Here is a 16,310-nt window from a genome sequence, read left to right as displayed (position 1 = left end):
ACTGAACCAGGGAAAATAAAATGTTTGCATACTGGTGGCCTTGAAGCAGAAGCGTCCGACCTCTCCTTCCTCCAATATCCCACATGATTATGCTGTTATCAGATGCTCCAGAGAAGAGTAGCCGCTGAATCGGATCCCACCACAGGGAGGCAATGCTTCCTAGGTTAGGGAAGAGAAGGAATAAGTGCATTAGCTTGCAGATTCTTCAGACTTCAGGTAAATGGGAGTGGTGGGGGGTGGAATATAATACAGCACTTCCAAAGGGTAGGTCTAAATATTCCCTTTTACAAAGGGATACATTTGCCTAGTTTAGACAACCATTCTTGGCTTCATAAACCATGTAATAAATCACGAAGCAGCAGACTTGAACAGCACAGCAGACAAGCACACCTAAACTCAGATTTAGAAGTTCAGCATAAGCCAACCACATGGGAAAGTCTTCATGACAAGCAATGAAGACGATGAGAGACAAGAAATATTTTGCGGGACCCCAAAACGTTTTCCAGAAATCACGTCCTCTGCAAGCCCATGCTTGGGTTACCAAATTATGCCTTCAAACAAAGTAGAGTCTTTCAAGCTTGCTTCATACAAACAACCTCTGAAATAGACTCTCAGCTATCAGCATCTTTATCAGGCCTGTTTATCTGAGCCAGCTGTGATTAGAGTTTGCCCTGTTGTCCTTGTTTGTATAGCAGAGCCCCAATATTGACCATTTCCACATGATTCTTATTGTCTGGCGTTCACAGTCTACTATAAAGGTACATAGAAACCGGCAATTTTCACTGGAGCACATCTGAATAAGTTAATCAGTGTTGGTCCTCATTTTTCTCAGTGTGTGTAGCTGTGCTGTGCAACTAATTATCTTCTCCGGCAGGGCCATACACCACTGTTAGCACACAAGTAAGAGATAACCAACCAACCACACACACACACACACCTCTGCTTCAGATAATGGCCTGAAGGCACATGTGGTGGCTTAGGGTTGATGCTAAGATGTTTGGCAGTGTCTGGACATAGATGTGAGCTATAAATAAGCCACTCTGAACCCTGTAGTGCCAAAGCAGGGTGCAAGAATAGGTCTTTGGGGAGGGTTGTCTCAACTTTTGAAACTAGGAACCAGAGTCCGAATTTGCATTCCAACCCATCGGTTCTCCCCCACTTCCTTCACCCACAGCAACAGGCTGAGGAGACGGACAGCAGCTTATCAGGGTGGGGAGAAATACTTGTCACAGCAAGCACATGGCCATGACAAGACTGGCGGGGGGGGGGACTAGGCTGGGTGGGGAAAACAATGTTCTTGAGGGTCTCTAAGATAGACAGTTCAAGTCCTCAATGAGTCCTCGTGTGTCAGTCAGATCTGAAGGCATACAAGGTTGCTGAAGCTGAGCAGGCCTGAGTCCGGTGAGAGCATGGATGGGAGGCCACCTGAGAACCATGTCCGCACCACCATGGATTCCACAACGGAAGAAAGGCAGGACATAAAAGGCAGGAAAACCAACAAAAGAAGCAACAATCCCCAGTTCCCATTCTCACTTAATGCAAATGTGTGTCAGTCACACAGCAGGTAAAGTAGTGGTACCTCTACTTACAAATAACTCTACTTACGAACGGAGCTCCGCCCGCCATCTTGGATGCGGTTTAGATAGGATTTTTTCTACTTACGAATTTTTAGATAGGGTTGCTTCGACTTACGAATTTTTTCTCCCAATGCATTCCTATGGGATTCGACCTACAATTTTTTTCTACTTACAAATGTGCATTCGGAACGCATTAAATTCGTAAGTAGAGGTACCACTGTATATACCGTAGTACTGTATTGCTTCCTATGAGCTGCCAGAGGGTCAACCCTTGAAAGCCTGCCATCTGGTGCCTAAAACTCTTTACTACACCCTAAGTTTTGAAGGTAAAGAGAAGTTGGTTTGAGTCTGCTTACAAATGTGACAGGTCATCCTCTCCGACAGCCCTCTTGGCCATAGACTCAATACCGCCTAGTGCCCAGTCATTTGAGAAAGCACCACAATTGCTGGCAACCACATTCCTGTTCAGAAGAGCACTTCATAGGTTAGCTGGGAGGACACTTAGTGCCACTCACCCTAAGAATTCAGGGAAGGTCCAGCTGCATATATTTATAATTAATTTCATTTCAGGAGGAAAAGCAATTAGAAAAAGATACATGCATACATATATATTTACCTTCATGACCCTTGAGAGTTGTGATAACCGAGCACGTGCTCTGTTCAAGTTTCAGGAGCGTGATCTGCCCAGAATAGTCTCCGACAAAGGCATGCTGGGTTTCAAAGTCGTATCTTAGCGCAGCCGAGTCAAGGAGTAGCTACCGGTCTTCCATGCGTCAGCTGCTCAAGCAGCACAGAGGCAGAGTGTGAAAGGATGGTTGTAAAAAGGAGTCTAATTTGTCCCAAAGGTAGTGCTATAAAAACCACAGTTGAAGGTGTGCCTGAACTAGAAGAGATCTTACTAGCTGCTGCTTTTAGTTCAAGCAAACAAGGCTCTCGACCTCCGTGTCGCTGTCACCCAAGGTTCTAAAACCCCTCTAAGAGGGGTAACTAGTCTGATCATTCCGGGGTATGAGTTAAACACGGGAAACGCTCTACTGCCAAGATGCAGCTGGACTAGCTGGGTAAGAAAAACAAGCCTGACACCATGGGAGGTGTGAGGAGTGCTAGATCCGTCTCCCAGGTGACGGAACAGCAGGACGGTGCCAGTAAAAAGACTTAAGGGACTTCATGATGGGGCGAAGGGGGTGGTGGTGGAGAGAGCAGGTGTGACGGGTATAATCAGAGTCTAACCAGCAGGAGGCTGAGGAGGAATCTCTTACAGTTCTCTCTCCTGAGGAAAGAGAGAATGGAGACCTTGCCACTGGGTGGCTTTGAGTGGTGCCTGAACCCATCAAGTTTATTCCAAGGTACAAGCAAGGAAGTGCCAAACTGCCTAGAGCTGGAGTGGGGAAACTTGTCAGCTTGGAGGGTCACAATTCCTTCTGGGAGCCACCTGCCAGTGGCAGGCAAGGCCAGAGGTAAAAGCAGGCAGACAAACAAATTGGACCTTTCTGCAGCAGGCTAGTTCAACTTCCTGCAATGCAGGAATCTCAGGTCCCTCCTCCCGGACTTAAGAGCTTTATCGCAATCTTAAAGCAAGTCTGATTCTAAAACTGCCGTGCCCGGGACTCCCCCCCCCCCAGCTGGAGCTCAGCTCCGGCACCTCTCAGGTAGGCACCATGGCCATTCTAAGAGAACAAGGGAGAAGTTCAAAGTGAGCTCCGGATCCTTCCCCCAGCCCCTAGAAAAACAGCACTGGCGATGCCTTGTTCAAATTTAATGGGAGTGGAGACATTTTCTCCTCTTCCCTTCTGGCTCCCCTCTCTCTTTCTACGTATAAAATTACTGTAAGGTCTACAAGCACGGAAATCCAAGCTGTGGCACGGGGGGGGGGTGTCACTCCTGAGCAGGAACAGAAGAGCTGCGCTTCACTGCTACCTCCTTCTGAATTGGGCAGATCCGAAACAAAAAAAAAAGGCCAGCATGCTGCACTGTGTGCTACTTCACACTTGAAAGACTTGGCTCGCCAACCCCATATCGAAACGGGGTAGTTGGGTGAGGGGGAGTGGTTGCCAGAAATGGAGACTGGCAGTGTATGCACTGAGCCAGCCTGTTGCCCAGCCTCATTACCCGCATTACTCCATTACTTGTGAAATATTGTCAGTGTTTGCTTTTATGGAGCAGACAATACTCTTGACTGCCCGTTGCTGCTGCAACGTTTCATGTTTGCTTAACTGTCTCTAACTGGCTCATTAGCTGCTATATTTCAGAAGCTCTTGACAAGGGTAGTGAAATAATAATCTGCCCTGCTATTAATGACTCCAGCAAACAGTGTGTGACTGTTTAAGGAGAAGAAAAACCCTGCTAAGGAAAAGGAAGTCTTTACTTTCTCTCTCTCTCTCTCAAAAGATAAAGACGATGCTTTCTGGGGAAGCCATGCTAGATTCTCAGTAAAGTTCAGGGTCAGAATGATTTACTGGGCAGAGTAAACCTATATGACCTGGGCTAAAATCACAGCTCTCTCATAGACTAACTCAACACCTAAAGGAAACTCCCAGGGGAGTAGCTGTCTTTAGTCTCTCACAGTAAACAGAACTAAGAGTCTTGTAGCACCCTGAAGGTATCATTTCATCCAGCTTTCGTTGAGTAGGCAGCTGACATCCAATGAAGTGAACTGTATTATTATTAAACTTATATCCCATCCTTCTTCCCAAAAGAGCCCAGGGCAGCAAACAACAAGCAACAAAACAAAACAAAGCAACTTTTTAAAAAACAACTGTGACACAGATGCAGACTGGGGAAGAATGCAGCCCAGGAAAGCTTATGCCATAAAAAAAACCTGTTATAAAACCCAATCATTTTTTTTTTTTAAATGTAGTCTTTAAAGTGTCACAAGGTTCTTTTGTCGCTTTCACCTAAACGCAAATCACACCCTTGTCTTTTACAGGTGGGAGAGATGGAATAGTGACTAAGAGCATCACAGAGGTAGTGCAAGGATTAGGGATGACAAGCTATTATTTAGGCTAAATTGGGTTGTAAGGCACAGAAAAACATTTCACAGTGTTCATGGAATGTGAGGGGGTTTGGGCCCTGGCTACAGCTTCCAATGGCCAGCAAGGAAAAGAAGGAAAGGGTTAAAGAGGGCTGCCGATTTTGAATTAGCAATGATTGCGGCATGTCCTTCCCAACATGCTTTGCCTAGATGAATACATAGTTCTAAAATATACTAAATAGCAGAACTGCTCTGTTCCATAGAGCAGTGTCTTCAACAATAGGCTGGAGTGGTTAGAAAGTTGACTAGGCAGAATGCTTGACAGATATTCCCTACTTGTCCACCCAGCTAATACAATAAACGGATGTGAAATAATTCTTAAGAACTCCCAGCCAATGACTAAGTGTGCACACCCTGCTTTTTCATTCTATGGCCTGTGAGTGGCAACACCAAAGTGACCTTTTGGATATAAAGAGAACACCTTACGGATCACAGATTGTCACTCTTAACACTGAATGAAGACAGCACCTAGCACTGCCAGCAGCTTGTAGCCTCCTCCAGGCATTACATATGAAAGCAAAGTGGCTCTGCATCCTGTACTCATTGAGGCTCCCTGCACATTTTTAGAATCCTAGAAAAATAGGGTTCTAAAATGCAGTGAGCCTCCATGAACTCAGGAGTGCATTCGCCTTTCAACTAACAGATGACGATCAGAGCAATGGTAGCACATTGTATTTTCAATATTTTGTTGGGAGTCACCCAGAGTGGCTGGGGAAACCCAGCCAGATGGGCAGGGTATAAAATAATAGTTGTTGTTGTTGTTGTTGTTGTTGTTGTTGTTGTTGTTGTTGTTGTTATTATTATGACATGCTGGTCCTCAAGCACCCCCACCCATCATGAGTTTATTTAACTTGCAGAACACTTGAAGAGGACTTCTGAAGCACATGTGGCACGCAGCCTGAGACTGCTGAATTGCCAAACAAATACTGCACATGGCAACAGTGACTAGTACTTCGTAAATCTGTTAGCTACAGTAGATCCTTTAAAATCTCTTACACTAATGAAATCTAATAGCAGAAACAGTCACTTAAAACTCTTGGCAGAGGCTATTCAAAATGAATATAGAATTGTGCAGTAGAGCAACTGAGCTTTGGGCACACGTTAAATAAACCTTCAGAAACTCCCACATCTGCTATGATACAACTACTTTGAAAGATACTGTAGGCAAGACGCCCAGGAGGTGAAATAATGTCTTCCCAGCATGTTTCCACTTCTGGTACACATCCAGCTGACACATTTATCGTGGCCGGTGCTGATAACCCACTCTGCTTCCAAGCAGAAAATGACTGCAGATACTCTGTTCTGATGAGCTGCAGAGACACAAAAGAAGAGAATATTTTTGCAGGCAGCAATCAGCAGGATGCTTTGCTCTACAGGTGACCCGTTCAATCCATACATTTAAGCCTTGTTTCCATCTTATACGCTGGCTGTCAGGGAAAGGGGGTGAGAAGAGGAATGCAAGGTTTGTTTGCAGCCCCAGAACCTGCTGTGGCACCCCATGCTTTTTCAGGAGGGAAAAAAATATGCTGACAGACATAATACTAGGGACTGCACCCACAGCAATGCAGCCAGTATTATCAACAAAAGATAGGGAGAAAATTAACTTTCAGCCAGGCTCCCATTTAATTTGTGAGCCTCCTGAGCCATATAGGGTGGGAGAGGAGAGAAGCAAAAGTCAAGGCACAAAAATGTTGAATGCAAACTTTTGTTCTGAAGACTCCAAAGATGGCTGGCATTCCTGGAAAACAAATTTAAGTTTCTTGGGAAGCACTGACTTTGCTATGATTGTTTGAACAACAGTGTGCATTTCCCCCACCCCACCCCCATTTGCCAGGAGTTCATTTATTTAAAGGCTTCTTGCGGTGAGTCACATCCTTCACATGGATATATGAAGGTCAGTCTCCATTATGGCAAAACAACAGCTTAGAAGAAGCACATATGTGATTGCAAATTAGATTAAACAGTGAATCAGAACAGGTGATCGAAGGAAGGAGCATTGGGGGGAGAACTACTGTGAAATTACTTTGAATAGAGAAAAGCATTATATCGGAATAGACAAGCGTCATCTGCCGTGACATAAAGACTCTTCTGTTGTCATCTTAACACAAGATCTCTCTCAAAGCCAATATTTGCATCTGTAGAAAGAGGGACACATCATAAGACAGGTCTGTTTCAATGGGGTTGGCCTTGTAATCAAGAAGGGCTGCTTTCAAATGGAGCCGTCAAATGTCCCCCCATCCCTTCCTTGTGCACATGCTCCCCAGAATGGAGTCTAATGTCCACCCAGATGTCTTCCCTACACTGTCGCATGCAGACTTTCTTCCTGGTCCGTTGATCCTCCATGACCCCTGGCAAAGCTGCAACTGATTTAGCTGGAACTGAAGAGAGGAGCTGGAGGATCAGATGAAGTCAGAAGCCTGGTCATTGCTTGTGGCCAAACTGCACTGCCCCACCATGTAAATGTCCTGCGATAGGTGTCTGAGCTCAGAATCATCCACAGAGCAGCAGAGAACAGCTGCTTAAAGAATGGCAGGTCAAGCCCATCCCACAAGTGGCCTCAGAACCCATAAAATGGAAGGAAAAGTCAGCGAAAAACAGACGTTAAATTGGTAATTACCACTTCTTAACCCCTCACCAAGTTATTCATGCTTTCATGATTGAAAATCAAGGGGCCTGAAATTAGTCACAACTAACCTGTCCTGATTATTGCATAGTCTGGATCCAACCTTTCTGAAACCTAATGGTTACCCATCATTAAAATATATTTTACAATTTTCTATTTTGTTTTCGATACTTAAGTTACAGAATGTATGATTTCGGCTCACATAGGTAGATAATCAGTTGTGTCTCAAAACAGGGACAATAATCTGATGCAAGTTAAGACAGGTCATACATTACAAGCTACTGTTCTAAAATTCCCCGCCTCTGGGGGGAAAGACAATGCACACTTCGCTGTTTCATTACCTGGGTAAGTCTTCACAAAGTTCATCTTATTGAAGTCTTCCGAGATATGAAACTCCTGAAACCAAGAAACCAAGCTGTTATTAAGAGAAAGAGGCACAATCTTCTCTTGAGATCAGGAAGGCTCAAGATGACACAATAAGAAAAGCTGTAAGGGAGTTCCATCTATTTAAGCTGTGCTTTCATATGGAGAAATGTTTAGGTGGTCTTCAACTGCCATCCATTCAGCTTCATTAGGATTTTGAAGAATGATCTCAGGGATAACGTAAGAAGTGCTGTACAGCACTAAGAAAACAGTAAATAATAATAAGGGATATGGTCCCACACAAACTGCTACATTTCCCCTATTTTAAATGAGTCAATATTTATTTATTGATTGATTGATTCTGAAGCTGAGGCTCCAATACTTTGGCCACCTCATGAGAAGACTCCCTGGAAAAGAACCTGATGTTGGGAAAGATGGAGGCCACAAGGAGAAGGGGACGACAGAGGACGAGATGGTTGGATAGTGTTCTCAAAGCCACCAACATGAGTCTGACCAAATTGCGGGAGGCAGTAGAAGACAGGAGTGCCTGGTGTGCTCTGGTCCATGGGGTCACGAAGAGTCGGACACAAAACAACAACAACACCCCGACCATCTGGCTGGGTTTCCCCAGCCACTCTGAGCGGCTCCCAACGGAATATTAATAACTCAAATAGCCAACAAATGCAGAAAACAGCCAAGAGGACATACATCTATGCCCAAGTGAATGGAAGACAGTGAAATGCCAATCTACGAATTACATGTGTGGCACAATCTTCTGGGCCTGTGCAACTTCAGAATGCAAGCGAGGGAAGTGCTCATTGGAAGGCTCCACTGCACATTTTTTAAAAAGAATCTATACAGAGGATACCTACCCCTTAGGAACAGCAAGCTGGAAACTTTTCTCCTGCTCAGTGCGTTCGCTAGAAGGGTGTTTCTGACACAAGGCTGTTTGAGAATACAAATCTCTCACCTCTAGCCTGGTTATCTCAAGTCCTGGGCCTTCCAGGTGCTTTTCTAAAGATGTATGTCAGCTCTACCTGGGAGACCAGGAAGGATCATAAGGAAACTCAAGAGACCCCTGTGTTCACAGCAGTCTGGCAGCTGTACCAGTTGAACAGCCTATGCATCACCTAAATCAGTCACCGTTTGGTCCTGGTGGCTTACACTACCGGTTCCCCTCACAGCTTTAGATGGGCTGGAAAAAAAGCACAACTGGAGGCCATGAAAATCAGCTTGAATCCTGCCAGAGCATGAATTTATATCCATACAATTGGGAGCTCCATAACCTGCTCCTCCAGGAGTCTTGGAAAAGGAAAGCCCATGAGCAACTGTTCCCAGTATATATATATTTAATATATATATTGGTGGGGGTGAGAGCTCAGCAGTAACAGTATTCTGATACATGCATTCAAGACGGCAAGGCTCATTTTTAGCAGGGGTTTAATTAATAATAATAATTAATATAATATAATATAATATAATATAATATAATATAATATAATATAATAACAACAACAACAACTAACAACAACTGTATTATTTATACCCTGCTAGGTATAAATAATGGACCCAGGGTGGCGCTGTGGGTTAAACCACAGAGTCTAGGGCTTGCTGATCAGAAGGTCGGCGGTTCGAATCCCTGCAACGGGGTCAGCTCCCGTTGCTCGGTCCCAGCTCCTGCCCACCCAGCAGTTCAAAAGCACATCAAAGTGCAGGTAGATAAATAGGGACCGCTCCGGCAGGAAGGTAAACGGCGTTTCCGTGCGCTGCTCTGGTTTGCCAGAAGCAGCTTTGTCATGCTGGCCACATGACCCGGAAGCTGTCTGCGGACAAACGCTGGCTCCCTCGGCTTATAGAGCGAGATGAGCGCCGCATCCCCAGAGTCGGACACGACTGGACCTGATGGTCAGGGGCCCCTTTACCTTTACCTTTTTAGGTGTAAATAATACCCAGCCACTCTGGGCGGCATACAATACATAAAAATACGTAAAAAATGGTAAAACATTAGACATTAAAATTTTCCTGATACAGGGTTGCCTTCAGATGTCTTCTAAAAGTCAAATATTTGTTTATTTCCTTGGCATCTGATGCAAGGGTTTTCCACAGGGCAGGTGCCACTACCGAGAAGGCCCTCTGTCTGGTTCCCTGTAACTTCGCTTCTCGCAGTGATGGAACCGCCAGAAGGTCCTCAGAGCTGGACCTCAGTGTCTGGGCTGTACGATGACCCGGGTCATCCTCGGGAGGTAACAGACTGGAATTGATCCCATGAAACTTGACTAAACAGGACTCTAGCACTCAGTACTTAAAAAGAGTATTGAATACAAACGAGATACTCACCATAATGGCTCCGTTATCTTGACCCACAAATATCCGCCTGCTGTCATGATGATAAGCCATGGTGGAACACGGAGCTGCCCAAAGAAATACATATTTACAAAATAATTTTTACATAGGAATTAATCTAAATCAATTATTTTTGCCAGTCGAAGCATTATCAACATTAGGCATTGTTCTGCAGTGAAATTCTTATTCATCCATGTTTCTTCCAAGGAAAACCAGAAGAATTGCCACAGAACACACTGTTTCAATAGCAGAGTCCTAGGCATGTCTACTCAGAAGGAAAGCGTATATAAGATTGCAGCCTTAGTATCTCGCCATCAGGATTCTTAGAGAGCACTGCCTTTATGCTCTTATGCAGTTTAATCTGAAAACAGTGACTGTGCTTTTCTGCATATTATGAAAAGTATCTGCTGATTTTTTTAATGGATGAAACTGCTGTTAAGAGGCAAAGGAGAAAGCCAAGCTGTTTTTCCTCTACAGTTGGCAATCATATTTAAAAGCAAAAGCCTTTGTTAGGTTTGACTTAATGTTAAGATGACCCGGCTAAAACGAGGCTCTGGTTTCAATTATCAGCTTGGTGGGGAAAAACAACAGCAACATTCTTCTCTTTCTCTCTCTCTCTCTCCTTTGGGTTGAGTAGCAGCTTATTTAAGCAACAACAAAAATGGTTAAACAAAGCAAGTCATTCCATTAGCAAAGTTAAAACCGATTTGCAAAATATACTAGATAGGTAGATCTAGATAAGTAACTGAACTTCTCAGAAGCAGAAAACATAATCTCATGCAACTTCACAGAGCATGAATGATGTTCTTGCATTGGTCAGCTTCCTTCCAGCTGTAAAGTTCCTACATGGGTCACAAGACGATCTCGTGGATCAACAGGCAGACTGCTGAAACAAGCCTACTGAGGAAGCACCATCAAAAGCCTTTAAAGGAGTCAGAAAGAGCACAGCGAGGAGCCACAAAAAGGATCAAGCAACAAGGAATTAAAACAAATGCCGCCATCCTGGTTGACAATAACAGCCATCTACTGTTACTTTCACGCTACTACTATAGTCATATAGTATTATATATCACTACTATAGTGATAAATATTCTTATTGTTCTACCCTTTTTCTCACAGAGCGGTCTGCAACGTGACAAAATGCAATGTAGCAGTAATAATTAGCAATGTAGCAGTAATAATCCCTCGTTGCGAGAAGCCAAGTTGCAGGGAACCAGGCAGAGGGCCTTCTCGGTAGTGGCACCCACCCTGTGGAACGCCCTCCCAGCAGATGTCAAGGCAATAAGTAACTATTTTACTTTTAGAAGACAACTGAAGGTGGCCCTGTTTAGGGAAGTAAATATTCTGTTCTTAATATTCGGTTTGAAGCCGCCAAGAGTGGCTAGGGAAACCCAGCCAGATGGGCGGGGTATAAATAAATTATTATTATTATTTAACACCACGCACTGAAACCACTATACAGTCATACCTCATTGCGTCTGCTTCAGGTTATATGCTTTTGTGTTGCGTCCCGCGGCAACCCAGAAGTACCGGAACAGGTTACTTCTGGGTTTCGCTGCTCACGCATACGCAGAAGCACTAAATCACACCGCGTGTGTGCACAGACGCGGCGCTTCGGCTTGCATCAGTTCCGTGTTACAGACGGACCTCCAGAGCAAATCCCATCCGTAACACAAGGTTCCACTGTACAAAACATTAACAGTAGTACCCAAAACAGTAGGACATAACATACATCAGCTTCATAGATCTCTTCCTAGATTTGCACAAGAGACACACTCAACCAATGATATCAACAAAGCAGTGTCTGTACTTACTTACATGACATTGTGTGGTAAATGCTGGGCCAGTACTGACCACTGTCCCTCTTCAGCCATACTCTAACTGTCCTGTGAATTTAGGGAAAGAAAGAAGAATCATTTTGCAGTGAAATGTGGAAAATAATATTTCTAGTGCTTTCAGGCAAGTATGTATCTTAATTTATGTCTACCAGACACACCAGTATTAAAAGGAGTCGTTTATTTTAATCCTGGCTATTTCCGTGTGCTTCCACTGCCGTACTGTATCAGTGACCTATCAGCTGACTTTTTATGAGCCATAACACCACAGCTATATAATACTTATATGATCAAAACTGTAAATGATTATTCACCATTCTGTCTTCAGCCTTTCAATATGACCTGCTCATTTTCATGAGGGTTCTAAAATATACAGTATAATTGGTACAGAGAATTAAGTCCACGAAAATACACGCTGTGGCCTACTTGTGGTCTCATACGTATCCCTAGGCTCAGATTAGACTCCGCAGGGGTCAGCAAGCTTTTTCAGCAGGGGGCTGGCCCACTGTCCCTCAGACCTTGTGGGGGGCCGGACTATATATTGGAAAAATAATAATGAACCAATTCCTATGCCCCACAAATAACCCAGAGATGCATTTTAAATAAAAGGACACATTCTACTCATGTAAAAACATGCTGATTCCCGGACCATCCGCGGGCCGGATTTAGAAGGCAATTGGGCCGCATCCGGCCCCCGGGCCTTAGTTTGGGAACCCTGGATTAGAGGGTAGACCAGAAACAGGGACACTACCTCCATCGTAACCCTGTTACCTTTGAAGTGTATCATATAGCAGAAAACTAACATGGTTCAGCACTAGGAGGAGACGTGGGGAACATTTTTCATGTTCCCACTTGGGCAACTGGAAGAGGGGATCACATGCCAGTGGTGGACAGACCAAAGACAAAGTGGTTAAAGCAATAAAGTGTGAATTGTACCTTTGTCCAGTGGGCTAGCTTCTTCACACTCACACATTCCTCTCCATTTTCCATCCAAGCATGCAAAAGGCATTATCAGAATTTAAGGGCACATTCTAGCCAGTTAAGAACATTCAAAGGTGGCGGCAAAGCAGGGCTTGTGAACAGTGTGGCTTAGGAGGGGGCACGGCTGGGAGAAGTCCCATGGCCCAGATAGAGAGGACTGGAGAGCCACATTTGGGGCCCCACCCACCCCATCCCGAATGGATATGGGAAACGTGTTCAAATCCTGCTTCGGCTACAAAGCTCACCAAGCTTTTGTATTTGACTCGGAATAATGGTTGTTAAGTTAGAAAGCCCAAAGTTGCCATTCTTGTGACTGGCAAGGGTGAACGCAGCAAAATAAATAAAAGCTCAAGAGAAAAGGTGTGTCGTGAGAAGCACATTGAGAGAAGATGGATGAAAGATGGAGAGACTGATTTCAGGATGAAATAATTGAAGGAAGTGGAACTGAACAGTTCTTTGGGTGCTTTGTGAAAACACACACTGGTTTAACAATTCTGGTGATAACAGTGAAGGTAACAGACTTCTACCCCACCCCCACTTCATACATGACAACATTTTTTGAGAATTCCTAATCATGATATTTTTTTAATGCATTGCGGTATATATACATTGTTGTTGAATGAGCACAATAACACAATGCATCGAAGCAGCATTAAAAAAAGAGTCTGCACATTTGACAACAAAAATGGCAGCGAATATAGTCAAACCTCAGCTTAAGTACGCCTCGGTTTGAGTATTTTCAGTTTAAGTACTCCGCGGACCTGTCTGGAACGGATTAATCCAGTTTCCATTACTTTCAATGGGAAAGTTCGCTTCAGGTTAAGTACGCTTCAGGTTAAGTACGGACTTCCGGAACCAATTACACTCATACCTCGGATTAAGTACACTTCAGGTTGAGTACTCCGCGGACCCGTCTGGAACAGATTAATCCACTTTTCATTACTTTCAATCAGGGCAGTCTCGAGCAGGTTGGCCGCCCTGGCGCTGAGGGGTGGAGATTGTTCCGGCGCCCCCGTAGGGCGCAGCATGGTTTCCGCGCGGCTTCGTCGCGCGGCGGCCTGCCGCCCCACACCACCGGGGGTCTACCTAGAGCCGGCCCTGCTTTCAATGGGAAAGTTCACTTCAGGTTAAGTACGCTTCAAGTTAAGTACAGACTTCCGGAACCAATTGTGTTTGTAAACCGAGGTACCACTGTACACAATCAGAGAATAGAGACTGAACAGGTTTGTGGTTGAGGTGCAACTGGAATGGTGGATTTGCCAGTTGACCATTCACACCTGGCCACTACCCCCATCCCAGTTCTCCGATGACATGAGATGGCATGCGTGGCAAAGGCCCCAAGGTGCATGACACTGCTGGGTGCTAGGAAGTCTGCTGCTGAATTTCCACCCAAGTGAGTAACAACAAGAGCGACCTCCTCTCTGCACACTTCAAGCACTGCTTGGAATAACAAGCCAAGAATCAAAATGCTTCGTCTGGTATTGCCGAGCCACATTGTTCATCCACTTTGAGGAAACATGCATTCTTCTCTTAGCTTAAATGTAATCCTGTGCAACAGATGCTGTAATCCCCGAGGGCTTTGAGAACTAGCACCAATTAACCCTTTGGTCTGATGAAACCGATTATTATCTTGATTGCTTAAGCACAGCTTTGTGGGGCAGTTTTCTCTCCGCACTCTCTTGTGCACCATCTGCTTAAAAGACTAACATGTACCGGTATATTCCCCTATAAATTCTGCTCCGTCACAATGAAGACAAAGGCAATGTGAACCTCAATGTTACCTGCTGGTTGGCAGCTGGCAATACACAACTTGAAGAATGTGTGCAAATTATGTTGTTAGTGCAAAGCAGGATGCAAAATCAAAGCAGACAATCTAAACTTAGGCTATAAAGCACTTGACTCTGTAACTCAGCCATGCAACTCAAAGGTGCAATATAAAGAGTGGTCAGAGAAGATTTCAAGGAACAAATTCAAAGGCCAGAGTAGGGCAAAGAAGGACTGAAGGGGCTAAGGAGACACAAAAATGGGTTGTTGTTCTTTAAGCACCCAAACCAATGCGAAAAAGTATTTGTGCTGGAGTATGAGCGCTCTTTGTCTTTGTGAAGGGAGAGCAGAAGGAAGAAAGTATTTCTGTACAGTCAGACGCTTCCCCAGACTGAGTAAATGGGATGGGCTATTTCTGCTTCAAGGCAGTGCGCCAGTATTCAACCATTTCTCTCTCTCCACACACACACACCCAACACATGCGCATGCACACACAGGACACTGGGGTGTTTTGATGTAGGGATAATGTGAAATATGGGGAGGGTGGACAGAAAAGCCTTTATATTTTGTTCTCTGAATAACTCAGAAATATAACCCATCATCAGATAAGGTTATGCAAGCATTAAAGTTGCACAGAACTCAGCTTTGTCTCAGGGAAGCTCAAAGTTGCCCTTCCTACCCTAAGCTGAAGGTTTGCTGGCAGTTCTACAAATAGAATGAGCAAATTGGCCTGTCTGTTCCTTTCTCCATCTGCACTGGGGGAAGGTCACCAGTGACCAGTCTATCCGAACTGGTGCGCATCCACCCAATTCTCACTTGCTTCTCTCCAAACAAGCCTGGGGGGACTGGTTAAGGGCTCTCATCTTTTTGCATCAGTAAACTAGTGTGCATTTTGGGTGGGAGCAAGGAGAGAAAGAAAAAGAATAAAGGCGCTCTTCCTTGGGCATCATTAGAGACTGGATTCACCAGGACCTCATCACACAACCTACATTTGAAGATGGGAGTCCCAGGCAGCTCAGTTGGTTAGATCATGGTGCTGACAACGCCAAGGTTGCAGGTTTGATCCCCATAGGTGACAGCTGCATATTCCTGCATCGCAGGAGGTTGGGCTAGATGGTCCTCAGGGTCCCTTCCAGTTCTATGATTCTATGAAAACATCAGAACTCACCCATGAAATGTATATGCAGGACTCTTTTTATCCCCACTGTATGCACAGTGTCACTGCTGAGGTCACCCCTCACCTAAATAGAGAAGTTGGGGTGCATGTGTGTGAGATGAAAGCCTGCCACAACCCAAGGCAGCTTCAAAGCCTGACACTACTCCTTTTATCAAGTTCGGCTGTGGCTTCTATGCAACAAAAAAGGAAGATTTTCTGGTTGGACAGATGTAGGAGACTGGAGACAGCTTTTGGTTATTAATACCTGACAAGCAACGTTAATACCCGATCACCCCACCTGACTCCCTCTCACCCATGGGTGAGTGTTATTATGTGGATGTCCTGCAAGCTTCCCAGAGGGATCTGGTTGGCCACTGTGAGAACAGGATGCTGGACTAGATCACCTGATCCAGCAGGGCTCTCTTACATTTTTACTCCCCACACTCTCAACACCAGACATCCAAACTGGGTAAGTAGTGCCAAAACCACTCCCCAGTCTTGGCAATCTTGGGAAGAGGGAGAAGAGAGAGAGAGAGAGAGAGAGAGAGAGAGAGAGAGAGAGAGAGAGAGAGAGAGAGAAGGAGAGATAAAAGGGGGATGCTCTTTCCTTTCCTGCAAGTTTGCATGTGTCCACAGC

At 44.8% G+C, this 16,310-nt stretch overlaps 1 protein-coding gene across 3 annotated transcripts in view; it reads right to left on the bottom strand.

Moving 5' to 3' along the window:
- Nucleotides 1-16,310, bottom strand: part of WDFY1 (WD repeat and FYVE domain containing 1) — a 31,560-nt gene that overhangs the window by 14,123 nt on the left and 1,127 nt on the right. The window contains exons 1-7 of one of the 3 annotated variants that reach the window (XM_035132463.2): nucleotides 11,934-12,928; nucleotides 11,756-11,823; nucleotides 9,932-10,005; nucleotides 7,573-7,627; nucleotides 5,768-5,918; nucleotides 2,194-2,306; nucleotides 33-159 (exon numbers count right to left, since the gene is read on the bottom strand). In XM_035132463.2, coding sequence (XP_034988354.2) covers nucleotides 33-159; nucleotides 2,194-2,306; nucleotides 5,768-5,918; nucleotides 7,573-7,627; nucleotides 9,932-10,005; nucleotides 11,756-11,762 — 527 coding nt within the window. In that variant the 5' untranslated portion in view covers nucleotides 11,763-11,823; nucleotides 11,934-12,928. Of the gene's footprint in view, nucleotides 1-32; nucleotides 160-2,193; nucleotides 2,307-5,767; nucleotides 5,919-7,572; nucleotides 7,628-9,931; nucleotides 10,006-11,751; nucleotides 11,824-11,933; nucleotides 12,929-16,310 lie in introns of those variants that run through there. The other 2 variants (XM_035132462.2, XM_035132464.2) reach the window with 2 other exon arrangements.

Source organism: Zootoca vivipara, chromosome 5 (genome assembly GCF_963506605.1).
Source record: "Zootoca vivipara chromosome 5, rZooViv1.1, whole genome shotgun sequence".
Taxonomy (NCBI): Eukaryota; Metazoa; Chordata; class Lepidosauria; order Squamata; family Lacertidae; genus Zootoca; species Zootoca vivipara.
The sequence above is the reverse complement of the archived record's forward strand: the minus strand, read 5'-3'. Positions and strand labels throughout refer to the sequence as shown.